Below are 20,969 nucleotides of genomic sequence, written 5' to 3' on the forward strand. Positions count from 1 at the left end.
CGTATGAATTCTATCAAGTCGTCTTCTTCTATGTCGTCATGTTCTGCAATGCCATCTTCAATCACATGAGCTTCATGAGTAGAGCTACTTGGACGATTAGAGTCAGATATCACTACGGAACAGTTATACACCGGCATAGCACTATCTGCTTCCCTTTCAGCTTCCATAGATGCATTGGAAACTTCGTGATGAGGTACAATACTATAATTGGCACTATCCGTCCGATTGTGAAAAGAACTCTCCTCTGCATCTCTAGTCATTCTATCTCTTGCATCAAACTGAGCAAACTCGGAATGATAGGAAGTGCTATCAGGTCCTAGACCAAGATAATTATCTTCCAAGTTAGTGGTTATGGTTACATTTTGTGCAGCAGAAAAACGCTGTGCTTCTAATGTTGGTCGTTCAATGGGATTTGAATCTCTCGCTTCTTGTACGTCTCGAACGTACTCGTATATACGTAAACCAAGAGCTGGTGTAGAACTTACTTCTGAAACTACCGAAGTAACATCATTATTATTGTTATTATTACTATTATTATTATTATTATTGTTGTTGTTGTTGTTGCTGCGATCATTCAAATAAGATATTCTACTGGAACGTCCTGTACAAGAAGTAGTGTCATGTTCACTATTCACTTCACCACAACTACTCTCTACTGGACGTTGAATATTCGAATTGAATATCGCCTCGGAAGAATTTGCAGCTCGGTCACTAACTCGTCTCTTACTTCTCGATCTAAGTTCATACCTACTTCTACCGGGTGCTCTTTCTTCTCCTATCTGGTCGGTCATAGAGTCATTTCTTCTCTCTATCTGCTTTCCAACAGGTTGAATAGAATTTTCAGCTTCAATATGAGTTGTTTGACTTGTTCGATCTTGTGCTTCCGTTTCTTGACGAATCATATTTCGATATATTCGCTTTCTAGATCCTTTCCATGCTGCACCACTGTGGTGTGAGTTGATTTCATTTTGCCTAGAAACAGTTTGACCTTCCCTACAAGCACCTGCCATCGTAACAGAGCCTCCAGATTCGTGCGCTCTCCAAGTCGTTCTAGAAATGGCTGTTTGATGACTATTTCCATTTGCTTCATCCGTATTAGGGTTGGTTCTTTTGCGTCGACTAGCACGATGAGGTCGCTGATTGACTATATTACTAGTCTGAGTACATAGACTTCCTTCATTGAAATCTTCCATATATCCACTTAAATGATCAAACAAATAGATATATTCTCCTGAATAAGAAGCCAGGATCTTCCTTCCACTGGAATCATATGAAATTCCGGTAATATAATGATAAGAACTGTTCCTCGAAGACACCCTCAAATGGCTCGGACAAAAGACGGAAACTGATTGAGAGACAGGACAAGACATTCTTCTATCCCATAGCCTCACATAAGGATCACTTCCAGCAGTTACAAAATACCAAGGCTGCATAGGATTCAACGCCAACGAAAAGAATTCCACTTTACTCGCCATAATAGCTGACACAGAGTTGGGTGTTCTCGAAAAAGTGCTCTTCCTACTAGGTCTTAAATCCACCAAAATGTGGCTACAACTCGAGCTCCTCGTATTTCGACACTTTTGACGTTGTCTCAAGTCAAAGCAGCGCACTGTACCATCTTCAGAAGCTGTTATCACCACGTTGGGTGAATCTTCCTCCGTCACAAACTTTTTGACTCTGTCTGTATGGCAGCTGATAGGTCTCACTGTCTGCTTCTCAAGGTTGGAAACTCTCACTTGACTGTCAGCGGCACAAGAAACAACACAATTATCTCCTGTTAAGGGCATGAAACGGGCACAGAATATATTTGCAGTGTGTCCCGAGTCCCAAGATCGTAAAAGCTTCTTTCTCGACACATCCCATATCTTCAACTTGGTATCGTCCGAACCTGAGACCAATAAACTCCCTTGCTGGTTCCACTGTACACTATTCACGCAGCCGGAATGTGACTCTAAACAAAGTACTTAGACAAAAAAATCCTAAGAAACAACAATTGAACCCTGTACCAAGAGCAGCTTCCAGTTTCAGTCTTCGAAGAAAGCATTCCATTCCTTGAACTTCTTTCATAAACTTTTCGGGTGAATATACAGAGCTGCCACCATTTTCTACTACAAGTCCTACTAAAAGTATAAGTTTTTATGAATATTTTCATGAAATACACACAACCCTGACGACTTGATAAAACTTGTAAAGGATGCATTCCTGTCAAAAAGGAATTCCCAAAGCGAACAATGAACAGAATGGAAATGAATTTTCAAATGCTTTATACTTTTTTGGGTAACTTGTTAAAACAATTGCCTTCCCCTAGTAAAACCCTATTCACATAAATATATGTATATATGTGCAAAAATTTAGCCCCGAGTGACAAATACCATACTTGGACATTCTACCAAGTGCTTTTTGAAAGTATCGGAGATCCTAGAGGAACAGCTGGCTCCCAGCACAGAGAAGATTGCTAATGTTACGATATGCCAAAATGTGACAATTCAATTTTTGACATGTGGCTCTTATAAAAACTAAGTTTTCCCTTGTTCTTAACAAAAACTCGTACAATGGCCACCATGATTAAAAGACAACATTTCCTGTATAGAAGTAGGAGAACACAAACGAATGGGAGTGGTCGCAGTCTGAGAAAGTTGTTTCTCAACAAACCAAGGTTGAAATAGCTCGACTTGCTTTGATATATATTCACCAAAGAAATTGTTGTCGTCCGTCCATAATATATGAAGACTACAGGCATCCTCTACGAATGGTTCTCCAAACAAACCGAAGAGCACACAGTAAACGGATGCTGCTGCAAGACAAGATGGCGAGCAAAGAAAACAATTCTTGTCAATCATGGCTCGATTGGCAAGATACAGAGCAAGTTCTCCTATCGCTTGCGACTTTATACCGTATGTCGATTTCTGTAACTTATCATTGCATTGTTGGCACCATTGGAAAAGAAAGAACCGAATAAAATGAATCACATTGCAGGTTAAGATGTTCCATTCTAAAACTTCCAAAAGTATCTTTTCCATGGTTACTAGAGTTTCACATGAAAAGGATTGTCGACAAAGATATACCAATTCTTCTGCACCGGGAACATTTTCTTCTCTTTCTTCTTGCTTCCCTTTGGAACCTTGAGTGAAACGTCCAAACTAAGTTGAAGACGGATAGGACTTACCTGCAACGAGAATGCAAGCGCATGAAAGGACTTGAAGAAATGGATAACCAAGCTTCTGTTTGAACATAAATGAGTCTAAAAGATATACTGCAGTATGTAATGTCTCAGGAGTCAACTCAAGTTCCATGCAAACATCACAAATCCACTCCAAAAGTAAAGGTCGATAGGCCATATAATTGGCATTCAAAGCTTCCTCTGTTTTCTGCAATGACATCTTCTGTCGTAAGTGTACCTCTCTCAGCTCTATTCTTGTCATACTAAAATAATGTTCTTCTGTTTCTTGATCTAGATTGAATAGCCAAGCTGAGAAGTTGGATTCATTCCTGTTATCTTCAAAAACACTACTGTAGTGTAATGAAAGCAAAGACTCTTCAGAAAGGTTAAGAGAATCTTCTGAATATTCTTCTTCCCCTCTGAACCTTAAATGATTCCGTTTAGGCGATAAAACTCGCGATGTTTCTTGTTGAGGTTTACATAACAATTCATTGCAGTCAAAACTCTCCGTTATCTCAGACATCATACTGGTCTCGGTTTCAATCTCCAGACTTTCTTCGGTTTCTCGCTTACACAGGAGAAGAGAGCACTCCTCAGTGTAAGGCACTGAAGCATGTGAAGTAGTTCGCATAAATATACACTGTAGAGACGGTGTTTGTGATGACAAAGACATAATTCTTACAACACCTTGAAACAAGGAAACACCGAAGTGAACGTTTTTTTGAAAAATGTCTCCAAACGAAAAAGAGCCTAAGATTTGTTAAGAAGATTCAAGCAGAGTTGGTCTCGACTCACAGCCGAAAAACTTTGCAAGCAACGAAAATACAGCTCGCAGATAACGTGAAAGATGGTTACTAGTAAAAGGTCATGTAGATCGTAGGTAACTGTCAAGTCCTGTATAAGTTAGGTGATACTATATAAAGATATTTTAAACTTACAATTAATGAGAGCAGTGGAAGAAGATTTTCCGACTTGATGCCAACAACAAACAAGGAAAACACAAAATAAATAATGAATTCCAATGGTATCAAAAAACAATATCACAAAAGAAAAACAGGTGTCGCTCAACGGCTCAGCTCACAGCAGACACGTTGACATTTCTTTCTCATTGGGAGAGAGAAAATTTGGCGCAACTGGAAAAATGACAGTGTGATTGGCTGAAAAATCTTTATGGGCCAGACACGTGAATATCCCAGACTCTTTCCCGCCAAACGTTGGATCTGAGACACGACAAATCATTGTGGAACAATCTGTCCCGTCATAACGGATAGATCCGCCCCTGATTCGAAGGAAATGGAGACACACTTAGTGACGGGATGAACAAGCTATTGTAGCCAGTTGATTTGTCACACTACCACTCAAGACTATCTAAAGCTAGCTTTCAAAGAAGTTTGAGAACAAAAAACATAAGATTTATTATGTTGTAGTCAATTCGCCATTAAACTTTATCCAACTACTTGCGACAAGATGTCTTCCGTCTCTATAAAGTTCGTGTAGATTTCCTTGCCTTGAATGAATTTCTCATTATTAAAGATAGCCTGTGATAGTTTCAAAACCATGTCATTTCATGAGAAAGCTTTTGACTCACTCTGTGTAATGGTATGGTAGACGGAACACCCACAATGTTCATTTCATTTAATGCGCGTTTCATTTTGCGAATAGCCTTAATATGCCCATCACTTTGGATTATTCAAGCGAATGCATCAACTTACCTGATCCCTCGTAGGTCCCCAAACAATCAACTTTCCGATCATGCTGTCGTAATTAGGCGCAATGGTATATCCAGGATATATATGGCTGTCCCAGCGAATTCCTAATCCACCAGGAACAAACAAAGAAGAGACTTGGCCAGGTACAGGCCGAAAATTGTCTTTTGGCTCTTCACAATTGACACGGACTTCGATGGCATGGCCTTTCAAGTTGATATCGGACTATATATCCAATGAATAATAATCACATGACATACAATGAAAACATAGAAAATACTTCCTACCTGTCTATAAGGAAGTGGACGTCCTTCTGCTATTTGTAACTGCAGTTGCACAATATCTATTCCAGTTATTTGTTCTGTAATAGGATGCTCTACTTGAATCCTTGTATTCATTTCCATGAAATAAAACTCTCCAGCTGCTGACAATAAAAACTCCACAGTACCAGCACCACAATAATTGATTGCCTTGGCTGCATTGACTGCAGCCTCTCCCATCTTGGCTCTCAGTTCTTCAGTCATTACTGGACATGGTGCTTCTTCCACTAACTTTTGGTTTCTTCGTTGGATGGAACAATCCCTTTCTCCCAAATGGATTGCATTTCCATACTTATCAGCAAACACTTGTATCTCTACATGACGAGGAGCTTCTACGAATTTTTCCAAATAAAGTTTCCCATTACCAAAGGCCGCTTGTGCTTCTGCTGAACACATTTGATACAGTGAACGCAACTCTTCAGAATTGCGTGCAAGCTTTATTCCTCTTCCACCGCCCCCAGCAGTTGCCTTCAGAAGAACTGGATAACCTATATTTTCAGCTATCCTAACGGCTTCTTCAGCGTCCGACAAAATCCCATTTGAACCCGGAACACAAGGAACGCCGGCGTTCAACATAGTCTCCTTTGCAGTGGACTAGAAAGAATAGATATCAAGAAACCTTGGACAGAATCAAAAACTGTACCTTGTCTCCCATCTTGTCGATGGCAAAAGGTGAGGGTCCGATAAATGTTACGCCCATCTCTTCACAGGAAGAAGAAAAAACAGAGTTTTCACTTAGGAAACCGTACCCGGGATGAACTGCATCGGCACCTGTTGTCAAACATCCTTTTTTAGAAAAAAAAACTGAAAAGTTACAATACACTACCGACCTGTTATCTCCGCGGCTGCGAGAACACTGGTGATGTCCAAATACGACTTCTTACTGGAAGGTTCACCAATACATACAGTTTCATCTGCCAGCGCAACGTGCAAAGCATTTCGATCTGCGGTTGAATATATGGCAACTGTTTCTATACCCATTTCTCGACAACTTCGTATGATCCTTACAGCTATTTCACCTCTATTCGCAACGAGAACCTTCTTGATGGGTTTCACTTTGTACTTTTGCCCTTTCTCAACTAGTTTCTCTTTCAAAGCTGAAGAGCTCGACGAAACTATGTGCTGTTCTGTGGCCAAAGAGGTCGAAGGAACGGAAAAATTGGACTGACTTCCATACTCGAGTCTCCAAGACGAGAAAGCATTCCTACAAGTTTCTTTATAGGGAAGAACCTTAAATCTGTGTACAAACGAATTTCTGAAAGCTGAAAGATTTGACTTTCTCACTTTCAACGAAAAAGTCTCAACAAAAGTAAAACAAGTCATCCAAAGTCAACGGACGTGAAACAAGACGTCACAATAATACAAGTGTGAACGCCATTACAATTGAATTATTCATCGAGAATGACTCATCGACGGCCCTTAATAATGTGTCGTCGTTTAACGGACAGGATTTTTCAATATCACAGGCTTAAGAGCCAACCAAAGATCTTCACTACCCCATCTTTGTTTGAAACTTGTCGGAATAACCGTTACTTCGAAAGGAAAACCTAAAGTAAGAAGCTCACTTTTGATATTTTGTACCACCACATGTTTTGGCTTGTTACATTTGTCCATTTTGGTCAATACCGCATAATAACGTTCCAAAACATTTGTGGTCAACAAAAATTCAATAAAGTAACGATCTTCTTGACAAATGCCTTGAGTTCCATCGATCAAATGAAACAAAACTTGCAAGCATTTCCTTTGTTCTAAATAGTCTCTTATCCAATCCACCCATTTATCTCTCATTTCCTTGGAAACTCGAGCATAACCGTATCCAGGAAGGTCAACCATGAAAAACTTTCCATCTTCTTGGCTTCTATTCACAATAAAATAATTTAGTTGTTGGGTTTTACCCGGAGTCTTGCTCGTATAGGCAATAGAATAGTTGTTCACAAGAAGATTGAGCAATGAACTCTTACCAACATTGCTTTTTCCAACAAATGCCACTTCAGGCAAAGGTTTCGGTAAGGTTTCCATGGAAACAGCACCCGTGACAAAATGAATCTCTTTTATGAATGCTCCTGCTAGTAAAGTATTGGTATCTGAATCGGACACAACGTTGCAACGTTTCTTCATTTCGATAGTAGCATAGAGGCCTTCCAATGACTTTGCCTTACTGTAGATTGTCAATAACTTATTCACTGAAGCTATGTTCACCCATTCTTTCACTTGTTCTAAACAACGAACGTGTGCTAGAGACTGTATGACATTTCCATGTTGAACATAATAATTGGCAAGCTCCACACAAACTTGAACCACTACTGAAAGCTTCTTATCATCAACTGAATCAGTCAACTTGTCTTTCAAAACAACTTGAACCCAATCTTCCAGCTCCTTCAGTATTTGTTCCATAAGAGTCCTATGTTTTTGGCTGTCTACGGTTTTCCATATAGATAACAGAAGTGTAGGATCACCAGTCGACAAGCTATTTTTTTCACTTCGAAAAACTTCATAAAGCGCATGTCCCAAATCAGCTCTACCTGCCGAGGATAGCTTCTTGATAAATCTTCTTTTCGACTGCTCTTCCAGCTCTTTGCCAGTTGAAATCTAAAAAAGTGAAAATTTTCCAACAGCAATATACTGAAATGCACTTACATAATTCAGCACCATATCATATGCTTTTCTTGTAGCCTTTTGCTTCAATAGCTCCAAGAATCGTTGTTCCAGTCTTTCCTTTGTTTCTGGTGGTGAATGCTGAGTAGAACTGGTACACAGAAATTTGTTACAATACTTGAAATCAGCTATGGGCCAACTACTCGCGTTATTACGAGTGCTGTATTGTTTGTGCAACACTCCACGATGAAAGTGTAGCTTTCTTGTTGAAGGCTGCCATACAAAAGGCTTCCACGCAAAACAGATCGTCTCAGGTCGAAATATGACCCTCAAAACTCCCATATCCCGATAATCCCAAAAGCCAAACAAAAGTAATCCTACTAATATCAAAAACAACCAAATGACGTTTTGGATATAAAAGCGAAAAGAATACAACAATCACCCATCGGATTGCGGAAGGAATTGCTGACTGACAAGAATGACTGCGAGTCGTCGAAAGCAAGCTGTTGGTGAACCCTATTTATTGGAGTTTCACGGGACTGAATGTGACCACTGTGTAGATATGTTACCTCTTGTTCATAAGATAGAGAAAGAGTTAGGTGTGACTATGTTAAAGTTGGAGGTAAGTGTCTTGACTTGACAAACTCCAATCTGAAAAGAGTGTCGTTATAGGTGTGGCACAATCCGAGAAACAATCGTCTCTTACAAAAATTAGACAGCTCTTCGGTCTGTGGCGGTGTTCCTTTTTTTTACAATAGAATTAGTAGACAGTTCATCTGTGGTGCTACTACCTACAAAAACTTACTTTCGTGGGCCAAATCCGAAGGCTGTGCCCCCTTCCTTCCACCAGAGACAGCTCAAGGACAAGAAGAAGATCGTTCGAAAAGTGCTTTTGAAAGATTGCGCTCAAAGGGAATGGAAAGATTGCAAGAAAGATCGAAGCCTATCGCTCCAGGAGGCTCCAAACCTGATTCCACAAAGTCTCAGAGTACGGACAGCTCAGGAAGTAAAGAAAGTGGTTTTCTCGGTGTTCCATTTTTTTTGACTCCAAAGAAGAACAAGAAGAGCCTTCCCTGGTATGTTTGTCCCAGAACAAAACCATAAGGGGAATTATGTTGTTGATTTCGAAATACATATGGTCTCAAGGTTATCTTGAAAGTTTTGGATAACATAAAAAGTTGGGTTTTCATTTTGAAAAGTATTGTTAGAACAGTTATAGAAATGATCAACGCTGCAACTCGGGATTACCAGCATAATGAATCGTTTCAAGTAGTGGCATTTGCCAAATGCCTCAAACACAACTGTAAACGATTTTGAATACAATACTATCACTATATTACTTACTCGAAGGTAGCTGTATCAAATTGTTGTCTGATATATCAAGAATGACAAGGTTTTGCAAGTTGGATATTTCTTCAGGTAAATATCGCAGGCAATTTCGAGATAAATCCAGCACTCTCAGTTTCTTCAAACAGCAAAGCGTTGAAGGAAATACTTGCAATCTATTATCTTGTAAATATAGGTGTGTGATACTTTCTGAGAATAACTTGATAGAGTCTGGAAGGGTCGATAAATGGTTTCCTTGCAAATGGAAGCAAAAACAAGGACAAGCCATTTTCCATAGATAAGTAAGCAACATCTCCAAAGTAGTACATGTTAAGTGAAGAAAGCTCATATTTGCTATACCTTCCATTCTGCAAACACTATTCTCTAACTGAGCTATTGCCAATTCCAATGATACTTCAGTCGTCCCTGTTCCTTGCAAACTGGACTCAGTCGTGGAAGTTGACCTATCATGGCTTTCTTGAAAAGTTTGAGAATCCTTTATATCTTCTACAAAAGACTGCATTTGTATATTTTCTGCTGCGGAACTATTGTTTTCTTCCAACAGCGCTGACTCACAGTGCTGTTTGGTTTTCAGTTGCGACTTGGCTATACGATTTTCCAGATTGGGTTGTACTTGAGTTGAGTGGGTATCTGTCGAAGAATTCTGAACTTCTGACTCTAAAGTAGAATTGGAACAAGACTTATCATCTATTCTAGTGATACTAGTAGCAACCAAACTTTCTTCTTGCGACAGAGGTTGAGAAGAAGAGTCTACTGGTACAAACATAAGCTTTCTAGTATCAACTTGATTGGTTCTCTTCCTTTTCTGCTTGCACAGTTTAGATTGTTTGTTGCCAAAGTCGTCAACAGTTGGTAAAGTCTCTTTAGAAACTGACTCTTTCATGGCGCGCAACATTGTTTTCCAAAAACAAATTTAATCAGCAATATTCAAAATAATTTTATTATCAAAAAGTGTCTTACAACGGCGTAGCTGAGGCACAACTCTGATAGTTATTTCCTATCTGCTGCTTCTTACTTTCCGTAGCTTCCTTGTCCATAGGGAAAAAAGGAGGTTTCCCTCTGAGACCCAAAGTCTGGAACAATATCTGATCTTGTGCAAATTCGTTATTTGGAGTGGTTAAAAGTCTTTCGCCAGTAAAAATACTATTTGCTCCAGAAAGGAAACACAAGGCTTGCTCAGCAGGACTTAGAGAAATTCGACCAGCACTTAAGCGAACCATAGAAGACGGCATAAGAATGCGAGCTGAAGCAATCATTCGACACATTTCCCAAACAGAAACCGGCTTCATATCTTCTAACGGAGTTCCTTTGGTTGCAACCAAAGCATTAACTGGAACCGACTCAGGATGCTTCGGCATAGTTGCCAAAGTATGCAATAAACTTATGCGATCCTCGTCTGTTTCTCCCAAACCTAAAATGCCTCCACAACAAACAGAAATACCAGCATCTCTAACACTTTGCAACGTATTGAGGCGATCTTCAAAGGTTCTCGTAGATATAACCTTAGGATAAAACTCTCTACTTGTATCCAGATTATGATTGTACGCCGTGAGACCCGCTTCTTTTAGCTTCAAAGCTTGGTCTTTGGTAAGTAAACCAAGAGTGGCGCATACTTCCAAGCCCATGGAACGAATTTCACCTATTACGTCTAAAATACGTTCAAACTGACGATTTCCTACTTGAGAAACTCCTCTCCACGCAGCACCCAGACAAAAGCGAGTGCTTCCAGATTCCTTTGCTTGTTTAGCAGCTTGTAAAATTTCTTGTTTCTGCATCAACGGCTCTGCTTTCACAAAAGTCTTGTGATGACTTGATTGTGAGCAATACTTGCAGTCTTCAGGACATCCACCTGACTTAATGCTCAACAAGGTACACTGTTGTACTTGAGTAGAATCAAAATACTGGCGATGTACAGTGGCAGCTTGATAGATCAACTCTAAAAGTGGCTGACAGTATACATTTTCAACTTGTTCAAGTGTCCAGTCCGAACGAATAGGAAAAGATTCGGAGGTCTGGGCTCCACTGGGTTGTGCCAGAACGCTGCTGAAACGAGTGAATTGTCTTAGTGTCAACAATCGTCGAGCTGTCTCTATCACGTCATCAAGTCTGTTTTCATGAAAAACTTTACAAGTACTTACCCAACATTGTGCAACTCGAACTTATTACCTTGTGTGCTTTGTTTTCCACAAAGTAACACACAAACTATCCGCGCCAAAACGACAAATGGATTTAGATTATACTCGAAAGGAATTGTAATATTTCTACCTAATGCAGTCTTCTCTTCTTTGGAGTTTTTCAAGTGCAAGAGCAAAAATTTTCTTTGCACACTCTTTTGAAGGACACTTGGAGTATCCGAAACTTGGAAAAAAGAAGTGTAAGAAAAAACGCAGTTTTAGAGGAGTTTCTTCTCTCTTATCAACACGTCAGTTGGAAGTGGGGTTGTCAGAGGTGTCGACTCGTTCGACAAAGCTGGGAGACGATAATTATAAGGCATTTGTTTATAATAATCCAACTTGTCATATTTCGAAGGAAGAATTGGTGTATTCTGGCTCCACAAATTCTCGAAACAAACTATGGGCAAGTTGTACAAGGTTTTTGAATTCAAATAGATGCTTGAAGTGTCGCAAGTGTTCTACATGTTTTCTTCAGTTGAAGGCGTGTTGGTGGAAAAAGAATCAAAGTCTATCTTCTTGTTTGAAACGTGGGATGTCGAGTTGCTTTTGGCAACAAGGTTTTTCGTATTGTGTTTTTCGATCATTCGAAGGTCGTAAAACTTGTTATGGCAGACTTTCACCTCCACTCAGAAATAGTGAACGAAAGATTTGTTTTGGTCCGGGTTTTGTTCGAGAATCCAATGTTTCCGTTCCTTCTCGTTGTCACCAACTATGTTATCTTTTCAATCCGTACACCAACAAAGATGTATGTACTGGCAAGTTGTTTCCTTTGATGTATGCGGTATACATGTCACAATATCATGCGCATACTTCTAATCACAACTGGAAAGAAGACGGAAGATATTACAGTCATTTTACATCGAAAGACAAAGACTCTTCGCATCACCACACAGTTTTAACGAATCAAGTCAATTCATTTCATGGTTTGTCTTCACCTTGTGAGAAAATTCGACGTCTTGCAGTCATTTCTGACATTCATGTCTTTGATGTAGATGGATTTTGGAACGAAAATGTCTTGGAATTTTTTAATCTTAGAATCCTAGGACTATTGAATATTCTCTTTTTAAGAGGGCCAGAAAGATTTTCTGTGCAAGTTCTAGCCAAAGCCATTGAAGATATGCATGAAATGAGAGTGGATCATCTCATATTAGCAGGAGACATCACTAATCTGAGTTTGGAAAGCGAATTTGCTACTGCATTTAAAGTGGTTCGACTTTTTGGTCCGCCAAGTAGTATCACAGCCATTCCAGGAAACCACGATGTTTATAATCGAGGTGAATTGAAACGAAAGTTATTCCAAAAGTATTTTGGTTCCTATGCAGTATCCGATGTCCTCGGCACCTCCCCTCGAGGAGATGGTTTCCCTATTATTCAGATGAGAGGAAATGTGGCTCTCATTGGTTTGAATACTGCTTTACCAGGAAGTGCTCGGGGAATGGTTGGTAGAAGACAGTGGCATGCGTTAGAAGAAATGATGGAAAGAGCATCACATATCCTAAACAACGTCGATATGAAAATTCTAGTTCTCCACCATCCAGCACAAAATCCTATGATCCGAGGTCTACCTTGGATCCGCGAAATTGGACATGACCTCAAGGATTGGAAATCCGTCGCAAAGTTTTGTAGAAAGTATTCCATTGACTTGGTAGTACATGGACATAATCATGTTCCTTATCAAGGTGTGTTGGATGGTTCACCTCAAACTTTGGTTTGTGAAAGTGGTTCGGGCACCTTGATGACTTATCAAGAAGACCGAGTTGCACGTTATACAATATTTGAATTGAACGAAAAAGGGGTATTGGAGCGTTCCTTTGCTCGGGTTTGGGATATGGAAGGAGAATGTTTCCAAACCAAAGAATTAATTCTTCCTCCCATAGAAAAGCAAAAGAGTGTTCCTTTTGCTGCAACTTGACCATTTTGTATAAAGTTGCGCAAATAACATATGTCATTTTATTCTTTGTACAATTCTTTCACTCTCCTATGTACAACACCCAAATAAGAAACATTTCAAACACTTTCATGAGATGACAACGAAGATCCAACAGAAGAACTATACGACTGCAACCGTAACAAAGAAGAATTGCGTTGTTTTCTAGATAAAACATCTTCTTCAAACTCAAACCCTAAAATGCACCCATGAGAATGACACTTGGATGAATTAACACCAAACAACGGCTTCAAAATATGGCCAAAGCCTCGAAAACCACTTCGGTGCCTTGTAATATTCCATTCATCAGAAGTTGAACTCGTCGAATGCTGATCAAATACTGGAGTAATGGAACGCTTTGCTAAATATTCCATATCAAAATTGCGCAGATAGTAATGAGTATCTTCGGGTCCATTGTGACCTCGTGATTCCTTTTCTAACTTTTCTTCCCCCCATATATTCACATAGTGACCCTGGAGACCAGCTTGCATAATATCATTCCAATTTATATCCGCAAAAAATGGATGCTTCTTAATCTCACCAATACCTTCAGAACAACAACCTAATCTTTGTAAAGGATCCCTTTCTAGCAAGCCATTAAGTAATGAACGAGCCTCCTCTGAGATATCCTTTGGAAATGAAAGAGACATTCCTTTGATACGTCGGTACATCTCTGAACGATTCTTATGATAAAAAAGAGACTTGCCACATAACATATCACCCAATAACACACCAAATGACCAAATATCCACAGAAAATCCATAACTCTCACACTTTAACATTTCAGGAGAAATAAAGGCTCTCGTTCCACAAAAGGAATTGGTTCGACAGTTGGAAAGACTACTCAAGTGTCTACAAAGACCAAAGTCTGCCAAACGAATATGGCCATTCTTATCAATAAGAATATTTTCTGGTTTTAAATCTCGGTAAACAAAGCCATTTTGGTGAATCTCTTCCAAACCAAGTAGTATTTCTGCAGCGATTCTTTTGACTTGATGTTCAGGAACTTTTCTGCGATGATGATGTAAATAATAAAACAAATCACCTCCATCACAAAACTCTGTGACCAAATAGAACTTTTCTTTTGTCTGGAAAGCTGCACGTAAACCTAAAATAAACGGATGTTTTCCAGCCAACTGCAGTAGTAGTCGTTCATCTGTGAGATGTCTTGATGTACTGGAAGCGCCAAACACCTTTGACTTGTCTATGACTTTGATAGCTGCAAGCTGTCCGTTCAATTTTGACTTGGCAAAATAAACTGATCCTGACGCGCCTTTTCCAACTGGTGCAATGAAGTCATAATCTTCCACAGAAGCTAATCTGGAACTGGCAATTCTCGAGATAATACGAAACAGTGCCGATGCTTCATCTGTATGAATATAAACTCTTCCACTATGCAAAATAAGAGCACCGTCAGCAGCAAATTGGTCTTCCTTATCCATTATCACGGAAGTATTTTCTGATATATCTTCGCTTTCACAATTTTGCGTCGAAATTTTTACTCTCAGAGTATGACCATTGATAAGTTTTACTTTTGCTCCAATCAAAGGAAAAGCAACTCTTATTCGAAGAGAGTCTGTCTTCCGAAAGGGAGGTGACTGTGACTCGGGTAGCGTTTCCAAACTATCTGCCTCAACTGTCCCAGAGCTTTCTTCTGAAGAACACGACTCTGTTGACTCAACGCTGCTATGCTTATCTGCCAACGTCTTTGATGAAGACAAGTTTTCAGCTGCTTGACGAATGACCAGCCATCTTTCCTTTATTTCCAGTAAACCCTGTCTCCAGGAGAACGCTGGGAATAAAGGTGATTTTTTCACTTGATACGTAACAGGAACAGGATGGTATTGTGAAGGAAATCTCCTTAACAAAACCAAAGGGTCCGTGATGGGATCTGTTCCGCCAGAGAGCAGGACTGACTTTTCCGATTTTTCAGTACAACCGGCACACTCTGAGTTATACGGTTTCGTACCATCCACACCAGCTCTTTCTTGAGTTTCTCTCAAAACTTCAAGAGGGCTCTTGATTTTAGGAACATTCATTTGTAAGCTACCTCTTCTAGGCTTGGTAAAAAATAACATTCTTTCAGCTAAAAGTAATTCCACGAGAGCAGAATTTATGACCCCAAATGTCTCATCGGGGAATTGTGAAGAGAACAACACCATTTGGGAATCGAATAAGCAGCGGCCAGACTTCCGAGCATCTTGAGGAACATGGATGGGTGACCAATGGACAGATGAAGAGGTTTTCCTTGTCCACCTCAATGGCATGTTTGATACTTGGCTTTAAGAGGAAGAGACTTGTTCAACGAAAGCAACGTCTAATTTACTCGAAAAATATAAACTCAGTGTGCAATCCAGTGAACGATTGGAGAGTAATTTGAACTTTGTGAGTGTGACACTACGCTGGGATAACACGAAGATGAGTTTCGCAGATCCACGTTTGCCTTTGGTGATACTTAAAGGGCCAAGCATTCTTCGTGATATATATATATATGAGATAGCACCGACCTTTCGTTAATTTTAATCAGGGTTTTTATAGAATAGCAAAGAGGCAGCTGTGCTTGACAAAGTGTACAAACACGGAGAAGCTTGTTTTACAACATGTTGTGAGTTCAACTCAGGAAGAGAATGATGCCAATCCAAAAGCGAACATGATACGAATCATTCATCTTCTCTATCTTTGTGAATCAGAAAATAGCAATCCAAAATGTTTGTATAAACGATTTCCACTTCCCAGTTTCATCCAGAGGAGAAGCAACTAGAACTAATGGGAACCTAGTCGCCATAGAATATCAATTTCTATTCATTTACTTTATTTCCACGCAAAGTTCAAAACTTGAAGTATCCCGTCTGGTCACACTTTTTATTTCCTTGCCGTTTTACTTTTGACGTTTAGAAAACCGAAAAAACCATTTCAACCTGCTTTTGATAAATTCTTACTCATATATGAACATGCGACAATATCAATATAAAGCAAAGATCATTACTTGGCAGTTTCAACACTCGCATGGGTAACACAATAATTTTTCACTTTTTCTGCAACTTGTTGAAAACATGCTGCTTCTTCACTACCTGGGTTATCTTTGGTAATGGGTACGCCTCTGTCACAAGTCTCTCGAATACAAGTACGAAGTGGAATGGCACCTAACATCGAAACACCTAAGACTTGACAGGTCATTTCAACCCCTCGTTCACCAAAGATAGGTTCTCTATGACCACACTGGGAACAGATAAAGTAACTCATATTTTCTACAATGCCAATAATAGGAACATTCACACGTCGAAACATATCCACACCTCGCTTGGCATCAATAAGAGCAATATCTTGTGGAGTTGAAACAATAACAGCACCTGATTGGGTCGTCACACAAAGTAAGCTTATTGTAGAGCAATACACTTGCCTGTGATTCGAACACGCTGGGATATACTCAACTGTGCATCCCCGGTTCCTGGAGGAAGATCTATAACGAGGAAATCCATAAGACTCCACTTCACTTTATACAACATTTGTTCAATTGCACTCCCAACCATTGGACCTCTCCAAACAAAAGCTCGTTCTTGTTGTTCCTCCGGAATAAGAAAGCCCATGGACATTACTTGAAGTCCGTACTTTTGTTTCGGTAACATAACAGAAGAATTTTCACTAGAATCCAACTCTGGCTTTCCTTTCAAGGCTAACAAGTAAGGAATGGAAGGACCATAAACATCGGCATCAAGAACACCTACTGAGAAACCAATAGACTGCAATGCAATAGCTAGGTTGATTGAAACGGTAGATTTACCAACTCCACCTTTCCCTGAAGCTACAGCAACGACATACTGGAGATGAGTAAGCTTTCAGTAACCACTCTACTAGACAACATACTTTAGCGAAGGGAAGTTTCTTCGGAGCAAAGGGAGATTTTCCACCGACAAAAGGTGACGAGTGACTTGACTTGACAAACTTTAGCCCTGTATTGAGTATTCCTCTTCTAAGTGGGACCCCATTTGTCACGAATACTTTTGCACAATGCATCATCGACAAGATATCAGTCAAATACAATTCATTATTTTGAACGAAAAGATAATTTAAGGTTTTGTCAGAGCTGACCTTTTCTATTTGATATTTGCTACTGAAGCTTGGGTATTGAGTTGGAAGAGTGAAACACAATTTCTGTTCTATAAAACAGTTCTGTTCATCATTATTTCAAGTCATAATATCAAAAAGTGCGTGCATTTTTGAAGCTTTTCCAGATTGCAACTGATTGGGTCATTCATTCCGGTTTGCTCTCTGTCTATGACAACTCCACTAGAAACAAAGGAAAGCACAGAAGAAAAATTCTGTAGAATATGCCACGATACTGATCCTTATGAGCTTATTAAACCTTGTGACTGCACGGGTACGTTGGCATATGTCCACAGGGAGTGTCTCCAGGTAGGTAAAGGATAGATACTATAAACTGTGCCCAACTCCTTGTGTTAGAGATGGTTGCAACAAGTTTCTGAATACAAGTGCGAAATATGTGGCAAGCAGTACCGTTGTAAAAAGAAAACACGCTCGTTACTGAGTTTCCTGTTTCGCAGAGGAGCTTGGCGTGAATGGCTGCACTTGGGTTATGTTACCTTTTTTGTCAATAGGCAGGTGCTTTCAAATATGAATCTATTTCGTTGGAATAACCGCCTTTTGTAGAATTTGGAGCCAAACTGGAGTTCTTTTGCAAATTCTGAAGCTAAAACAACTTAGATTTAAGGAAAAGTGCATCACTTGTTTCGTTTATTCTTTCGTTGCAGCACACTACTTGGCTTTTGCCTTGTTAGATATGAGAGCAGTGTGCAAAAGTTTCGCTATTTGGAGGCGAAAAACAGCAAAAATTGTTGTTATAAGTAATAACGAAGAAGAAGGAACTGTATAGTTTCACAACATTCTTTTATCACGTGAGATTGTACATAGAATAAACGATTCATGTTTTTTCGTCTAATACAACTTTTGGGTCATCAGGAACAAGTTGTCTCTCCATCAGTTAATACGAAGCCGAGCTTTTTCGAACTGCTAACATAACACACTACTGGGGTTCCTCCAAACCTAGGCGCTGTGCTGTCGTTTGTCTATTTCTATCTTCTCGTACCACTCCACTCCGCAAATACCGCTTACCTAACGGTTTCTCTGTCTTTGTCTTATTTTTTTCTATCCTTTCAATCAACTCCAAGTCAAGCTGTGAGAGTTGTATTTTAGTTGGGTCTCTTGGAAGCATCGACTCCAGAAAAATGCACAATTTAGCGCCATTTTTGAGATGAATGATCCACTCATTTAATCAGCTTCATTGCATGGAAACTCTTTGTGAGTTGCTTCATGGAGATAGCCTGAAAAAGGAAGTTTATTTGGAAGAAAATCTTTGTTTAAGATGCACAAATGCTATACTCCAAAGCAAAGAGTTCCTTTCCTGTCAGAAACTCGAAGTATTGCAAATGTTGAACAAGGTAACAAACAAATACGTTGTATCAAGCCGCAGAAAGCAATGGTTCAAAAAAAAATATTAGGACATCGAAGAAAGTGATAATTTGGAAGAGTTGTTGAGAGAAGAAACCGAGGTATTCTTTCAAATAGTAGACTCATTGGGATCATGTCTTTCAAGTAGTGACTTAACTATGATGGCCGAAACTGATTTCTCAGAAACTGACTTGTGGTTTGAAAATATTTGTTTTTGTTTAAACAATATTATATGCAAAATGCATCGCATATTGGGAAAAAAACAAACTGAGAGTTGCATCGACTTGTTGTTGACACATGTAGAACCAAAAGAATGTGAGCAAAGCAGCTTGATGGACAATGAATGTTACCCTCAGGGTTACAAGATCATTTTCTTGCTGTTGTTCCTGATGAAAAAAGATGATCAGAAGGACGCAGATATATACAATATTACAGCATTAGAGCTTCTGAAAAACAAAAAGGCAGTCAGTCTCATCGTCAATCTCATTTGTTACAGTAACATCCCGAATATTCGTCTGGTAGCAGCGAGCCTCATATTGCAATGTTTACAAATAGTTTGCTTCCAGGAGAGCACAAACGCTGGGTTTACGGGTTACCACACAAATAGTCGACGTTTCGTCCATTTCTCGGCGGAGATTCTGCCAGAAGGTTTTGAGAAAATCTTAGAAATAGAACCAGACTTGAGGAGTCCTGTTTTCCAGGAATATTTAGTTGGGGTTATTTTCTGCCTCATTCGTTGCGGATATCCAAATTTCCAGGCCACAATTGATAAAGTAATTCTATTCTTGCAGTTGAGATGTCTGTTTCCAGATATTCGGGTAAGGGTTCTCGTTGTGGACACACTTGAGTGTTTGTTAGAAAGAGTCGATTGGACTGGCATAATTCAATATGTCTTTATCACTGGAATGCCGGAATACCTTCTTGAGTCTATCAAAACGGCATTTCAAATGAAATTAGAAACTGATGCTGATTTTGATTGCGTCGCATCCTGTTTCGAAGGAACATTCGACATTATGCAAAAGCTGCTGCAACTCGGAGAAACTAGAGAAACTAGGTCTTCATTTATATTTCAATCCATTGTTCAAGGCATGGTGTTCTTTCTCAAGTTCATCAAAGGAAAGAAGCAATTTGAAAATTCCCATCAAACAAATCAAGTATTACTATCATTCTTCAGCTTAACTCATACGCTTTTTGAAGAAAGTACATTTGCATCAGAAACAGAGTCAACCAACTCTATCTGTGCTCAGGGACTCATTTCATTGAAATTTTTCAATCCGTTTCTTGATTTCCTTAATAACGATGATATGTTTGAAGAAGAAATGGCGTTTCTTATGGTAGAAATGACAAAAGATAGATCTTCTTGCTTGAAAGAGCAACTTGAACTGCTAGTACAAATGAACACAAAGTTAAAATCGAGAGCTTGTGTATTAAGTGTCGCTTATACAGTGCTCTGTAATATCATTCGAACCACCGAAGAAGAAAGGCCAACAAATTATATCGAAACATTTCACCGAATACTGACTCCTCAGTTGACTGAATACAATGTGGAGAATTTGGAAAGCAAAGTTAGTCACTTTTACTCAAGTATTGTACGAATAATCAAAAAATTTTTTAGAGACAAATAGAAGATTTACTTATTTACTTGCGGATAGTCAACGATTTTCTGGTACCTACATTTTGGAAGGGACAAACTGGTGAAAAATTAATCACAACAAGCAAAAAGATATGGAAAAATTTTCATCCTGCTCGACTCTTCTCATTCTTTCAAACATGTGTGAAAACTGGTAAGATGAGCAAACCATATTTGAAAACTAAATGAAGCCCCTTTGTTAGAAAACAAGACCCAGCTATCCAACAATTTTCGAGCATTCATTGCTAGGTTATTAGCTGTACTAGAGTCTGAAGTAAATCTCAGTGAAGCAATCACTCTTTTACCCTTAAGTGATGTGGAATTATGCAACAGCTTACAGCAGATTTCCGATGCAAGCTTTGTTTCTTTTAAGTTAATACTGTTAGATCATTCCATTCGGCGTGAATGGGCACTTGACTTCAGAAAGCTCTGTTATTGCTTAGAAAGCATTTCGGATAAGCTTCCCGAGAAGGACTCCATACAAAATGTCCAATTGGCGGAGTTGGTTGCCCAAGTCTGGGTAATTATTTGTAGAGAAACGGCTTGCGCGGACTGTGAAACAATATCTCGAACCATCAAGTGCACAAGACAACTACATATCTCCAAGGAATTCATTTCTTTTTCTTCAAACATTTACCAAAGGA

At 39.3% G+C, this 20,969-nt stretch overlaps 11 protein-coding genes across 13 annotated transcripts; 3 read left to right on the forward strand and 8 right to left on the reverse strand.

The window, feature by feature from the left end:
* Gasu_09470 (nuclear receptor interaction protein) lies at positions 1–2,255 on the reverse strand (the record flags this gene model as incomplete). Its single annotated transcript, XM_005708339.1, has 4 exons — positions 2,167–2,255; positions 2,007–2,117; positions 130–1,951; positions 1–70 (listed from the first exon to the last, which is right to left on the reverse strand). Exons 1-4 carry the CDS (start codon positions 2,198–2,200, stop codon positions 58–60), a joined length of 1,980 nt encoding a protein of 659 aa, XP_005708396.1. The 5' UTR covers positions 2,201–2,255.
* A 225-nt stretch (positions 2,256–2,480) lies between these two features.
* Gasu_09480 (cyclin G1) lies at positions 2,481–3,855 on the reverse strand. The gene is made up of 2 exons (XM_005708340.1): positions 3,167–3,855; positions 2,481–3,112 (listed from the first exon to the last, which is right to left on the reverse strand). Exons 1-2 carry the CDS (start codon positions 3,831–3,833, stop codon positions 2,535–2,537), a joined length of 1,245 nt encoding a protein of 414 aa, XP_005708397.1. The 5' UTR covers positions 3,834–3,855; the 3' UTR covers positions 2,481–2,534.
* A 695-nt stretch (positions 3,856–4,550) lies between these two features.
* On the reverse strand, positions 4,551–6,595 carry Gasu_09490 (bifunctional acetyl-CoA carboxylase / biotin carboxylase subunit). Of its 2 annotated transcripts, none has more exons than XM_005708342.1 (6): positions 6,017–6,595; positions 5,830–5,957; positions 5,154–5,780; positions 4,873–5,091; positions 4,749–4,823; positions 4,551–4,698 (listed from the first exon to the last, which is right to left on the reverse strand). In XM_005708342.1, the coding sequence occupies exons 1-6, from the start codon at positions 6,507–6,509 to the stop codon at positions 4,606–4,608; spliced, it is 1,635 nt and encodes a 544-aa protein (XP_005708399.1). In that variant the 5' UTR covers positions 6,510–6,595; the 3' UTR covers positions 4,551–4,605. The 2 variants fall into 2 exon arrangements, with proteins under 2 accessions (XP_005708399.1, XP_005708398.1); XM_005708341.1 differs by having other exon boundaries at positions 5,830–5,972.
* Positions 6,596–6,600: 5 nt separating this feature from the next.
* Gasu_09500 (GTP-binding protein) lies at positions 6,601–8,185 on the reverse strand. The gene is made up of 2 exons (XM_005708343.1): positions 7,824–8,185; positions 6,601–7,775 (listed from the first exon to the last, which is right to left on the reverse strand). The coding sequence occupies exons 1-2, from the start codon at positions 8,121–8,123 to the stop codon at positions 6,624–6,626; spliced, it is 1,452 nt and encodes a 483-aa protein (XP_005708400.1). The 5' UTR covers positions 8,124–8,185; the 3' UTR covers positions 6,601–6,623.
* Positions 8,186–8,225: 40 nt separating this feature from the next.
* On the forward strand, positions 8,226–8,976 carry Gasu_09510 (uncharacterized protein). Its single transcript, XM_005708344.1, has 2 exons — positions 8,226–8,403; positions 8,454–8,976. Exons 1-2 carry the CDS (start codon positions 8,260–8,262, stop codon positions 8,883–8,885), a joined length of 576 nt encoding a protein of 191 aa, XP_005708401.1. The 5' UTR covers positions 8,226–8,259; the 3' UTR covers positions 8,886–8,976.
* A 4-nt stretch (positions 8,977–8,980) lies between these two features.
* Gasu_09520 (hypothetical protein) lies at positions 8,981–10,025 on the reverse strand. 2 transcript variants are annotated; one of them, XM_005708346.1, is made up of 2 exons: positions 9,126–10,015; positions 8,981–9,071 (listed from the first exon to the last, which is right to left on the reverse strand). In XM_005708346.1, the coding sequence occupies exons 1-2, from the start codon at positions 10,009–10,011 to the stop codon at positions 9,007–9,009; spliced, it is 951 nt and encodes a 316-aa protein (XP_005708403.1). In that variant the 5' UTR covers positions 10,012–10,015; the 3' UTR covers positions 8,981–9,006. The 2 variants fall into 2 exon arrangements, with proteins under 2 accessions (XP_005708403.1, XP_005708402.1); XM_005708345.1 differs by having other exon boundaries at positions 9,071–10,025.
* On the reverse strand, positions 10,026–11,385 carry Gasu_09530 (biotin synthetase). Its single transcript, XM_005708347.1, has 2 exons — positions 11,267–11,385; positions 10,026–11,211 (listed from the first exon to the last, which is right to left on the reverse strand). The coding sequence occupies exons 1-2, from the start codon at positions 11,271–11,273 to the stop codon at positions 10,085–10,087; spliced, it is 1,134 nt and encodes a 377-aa protein (XP_005708404.1). The 5' UTR covers positions 11,274–11,385; the 3' UTR covers positions 10,026–10,084.
* A 10-nt stretch (positions 11,386–11,395) lies between these two features.
* Positions 11,396–13,243, forward strand: Gasu_09540 (metallophosphoesterase). Its single transcript, XM_005708348.1, has one exon. The coding sequence runs from the start codon at positions 11,397–11,399 to the stop codon at positions 13,212–13,214; it is 1,818 nt and encodes a 605-aa protein (XP_005708405.1). The 5' UTR covers position 11,396; the 3' UTR covers positions 13,215–13,243.
* Positions 13,244–13,260: 17 nt separating this feature from the next.
* Positions 13,261–15,405, reverse strand: Gasu_09550 (serine/threonine protein kinase). Its single transcript, XM_005708349.1, has one exon. The coding sequence runs from the start codon at positions 15,389–15,391 to the stop codon at positions 13,310–13,312; it is 2,082 nt and encodes a 693-aa protein (XP_005708406.1). The 5' UTR covers positions 15,392–15,405; the 3' UTR covers positions 13,261–13,309.
* Positions 15,406–16,075: 670 nt separating this feature from the next.
* Gasu_09560 (ATP-binding protein involved in chromosome partitioning) lies at positions 16,076–17,275 on the reverse strand. Its single transcript, XM_005708350.1, has 3 exons — positions 17,094–17,275; positions 16,630–17,047; positions 16,076–16,579 (listed from the first exon to the last, which is right to left on the reverse strand). Exons 1-3 carry the CDS (start codon positions 17,244–17,246, stop codon positions 16,212–16,214), a joined length of 939 nt encoding a protein of 312 aa, XP_005708407.1. The 5' UTR covers positions 17,247–17,275; the 3' UTR covers positions 16,076–16,211.
* A 160-nt stretch (positions 17,276–17,435) lies between these two features.
* On the forward strand, positions 17,436–18,506 carry Gasu_09570 (E3 ubiquitin-protein ligase MARCH3). The gene is made up of 3 exons (XM_005708351.1): positions 17,436–17,642; positions 17,691–17,845; positions 17,898–18,506. The coding sequence occupies exons 1-3, from the start codon at positions 17,505–17,507 to the stop codon at positions 18,118–18,120; spliced, it is 516 nt and encodes a 171-aa protein (XP_005708408.1). The 5' UTR covers positions 17,436–17,504; the 3' UTR covers positions 18,121–18,506.
* The last annotated feature ends 2,463 nt before the right edge of the window (positions 18,507–20,969 follow it).

This window comes from Galdieria sulphuraria (genome assembly GCF_000341285.1).
Source record: "Galdieria sulphuraria unplaced genomic scaffold scaf_5, whole genome shotgun sequence".
Taxonomy (NCBI): Eukaryota; Rhodophyta; class Bangiophyceae; order Galdieriales; family Galdieriaceae; genus Galdieria; species Galdieria sulphuraria.

Bases quoted from the DNA above. Each gene is read 5' to 3' on its own strand.
- Gasu_09480 (XM_005708340.1), bottom strand. From the start codon at position 3,833: ATGTCTTTGTCATCACAAACACCGTCTCTACAGTGTATATTTATGCGA. The intron at 3,113-3,166 runs GTAAGTCCTATC...AAGGTTCCAAAG, and splicing joins CGCTTGCATTCTCGTTGCAG to GGAAGCAAGAAGAAAGAGAA.
- Gasu_09490 (XM_005708341.1), bottom strand. From the start codon at position 6,509: ATGACTTGTTTTACTTTTGTTGAGACTTTTTCGTTGAAAGTGAGAAAG. The intron at 5,781-5,829 runs GTACAGTTTTTG...TATTCTTTCTAG, and splicing joins TCGACAAGATGGGAGACAAG to TCCACTGCAAAGGAGACTAT. The intron at 5,092-5,153 runs GTAGGAAGTATT...TTGGATATATAG, and splicing joins GTCCACTTCCTTATAGACAG to TCCGATATCAACTTGAAAGG.
- Gasu_09500 (XM_005708343.1), bottom strand. From the start codon at position 8,123: ATGGGAGTTTTGAGGGTCATATTTCGACCTGAGACGATCTGTTTTGCG. The intron at 7,776-7,823 runs GTAAGTGCATTT...TCACTTTTTTAG, and splicing joins ATGATATGGTGCTGAATTAT to ATTTCAACTGGCAAAGAGCT.
- Gasu_09510 (XM_005708344.1), top strand. From the start codon at position 8,260: ATGACTGCGAGTCGTCGAAAGCAAGCTGTTGGTGAACCCTATTTATTG. The intron at 8,404-8,453 runs GTAAGTGTCTTG...GTGTCGTTATAG, and splicing joins TGACTATGTTAAAGTTGGAG to GTGTGGCACAATCCGAGAAA.
- Gasu_09520 (XM_005708346.1), bottom strand. From the start codon at position 10,011: ATGAAAGAGTCAGTTTCTAAAGAGACTTTACCAACTGTTGACGACTTT. The intron at 9,072-9,125 runs GTAAGTAATATA...GTTGTGTTTGAG, and splicing joins TTTGATACAGCTACCTTCGA to GCATTTGGCAAATGCCACTA.
- Gasu_09540 (XM_005708348.1), top strand. From the start codon at position 11,397: ATGCAGTCTTCTCTTCTTTGGAGTTTTTCAAGTGCAAGAGCAAAAATT.
- Gasu_09550 (XM_005708349.1), bottom strand. From the start codon at position 15,391: ATGGTGTTGTTCTCTTCACAATTCCCCGATGAGACATTTGGGGTCATA.
- Gasu_09560 (XM_005708350.1), bottom strand. From the start codon at position 17,246: ATGATGCATTGTGCAAAAGTATTCGTGACAAATGGGGTCCCACTTAGA. The intron at 17,048-17,093 runs GTATGTTGTCTA...ACTCATCTCCAG, and splicing joins AGAAACTTCCCTTCGCTAAA to TATGTCGTTGCTGTAGCTTC. The intron at 16,580-16,629 runs GCAAGTGTATTG...CGACCCAATCAG, and splicing joins CCAGCGTGTTCGAATCACAG to GTGCTGTTATTGTTTCAACT.
- Gasu_09570 (XM_005708351.1), top strand. From the start codon at position 17,505: ATGACAACTCCACTAGAAACAAAGGAAAGCACAGAAGAAAAATTCTGT. The intron at 17,643-17,690 runs GTAGGTAAAGGA...TCCTTGTGTTAG, and splicing joins TCCACAGGGAGTGTCTCCAG to AGATGGTTGCAACAAGTTTC. The intron at 17,846-17,897 runs GCAGGTGCTTTC...CGCCTTTTGTAG, and splicing joins GTTACCTTTTTTGTCAATAG to AATTTGGAGCCAAACTGGAG.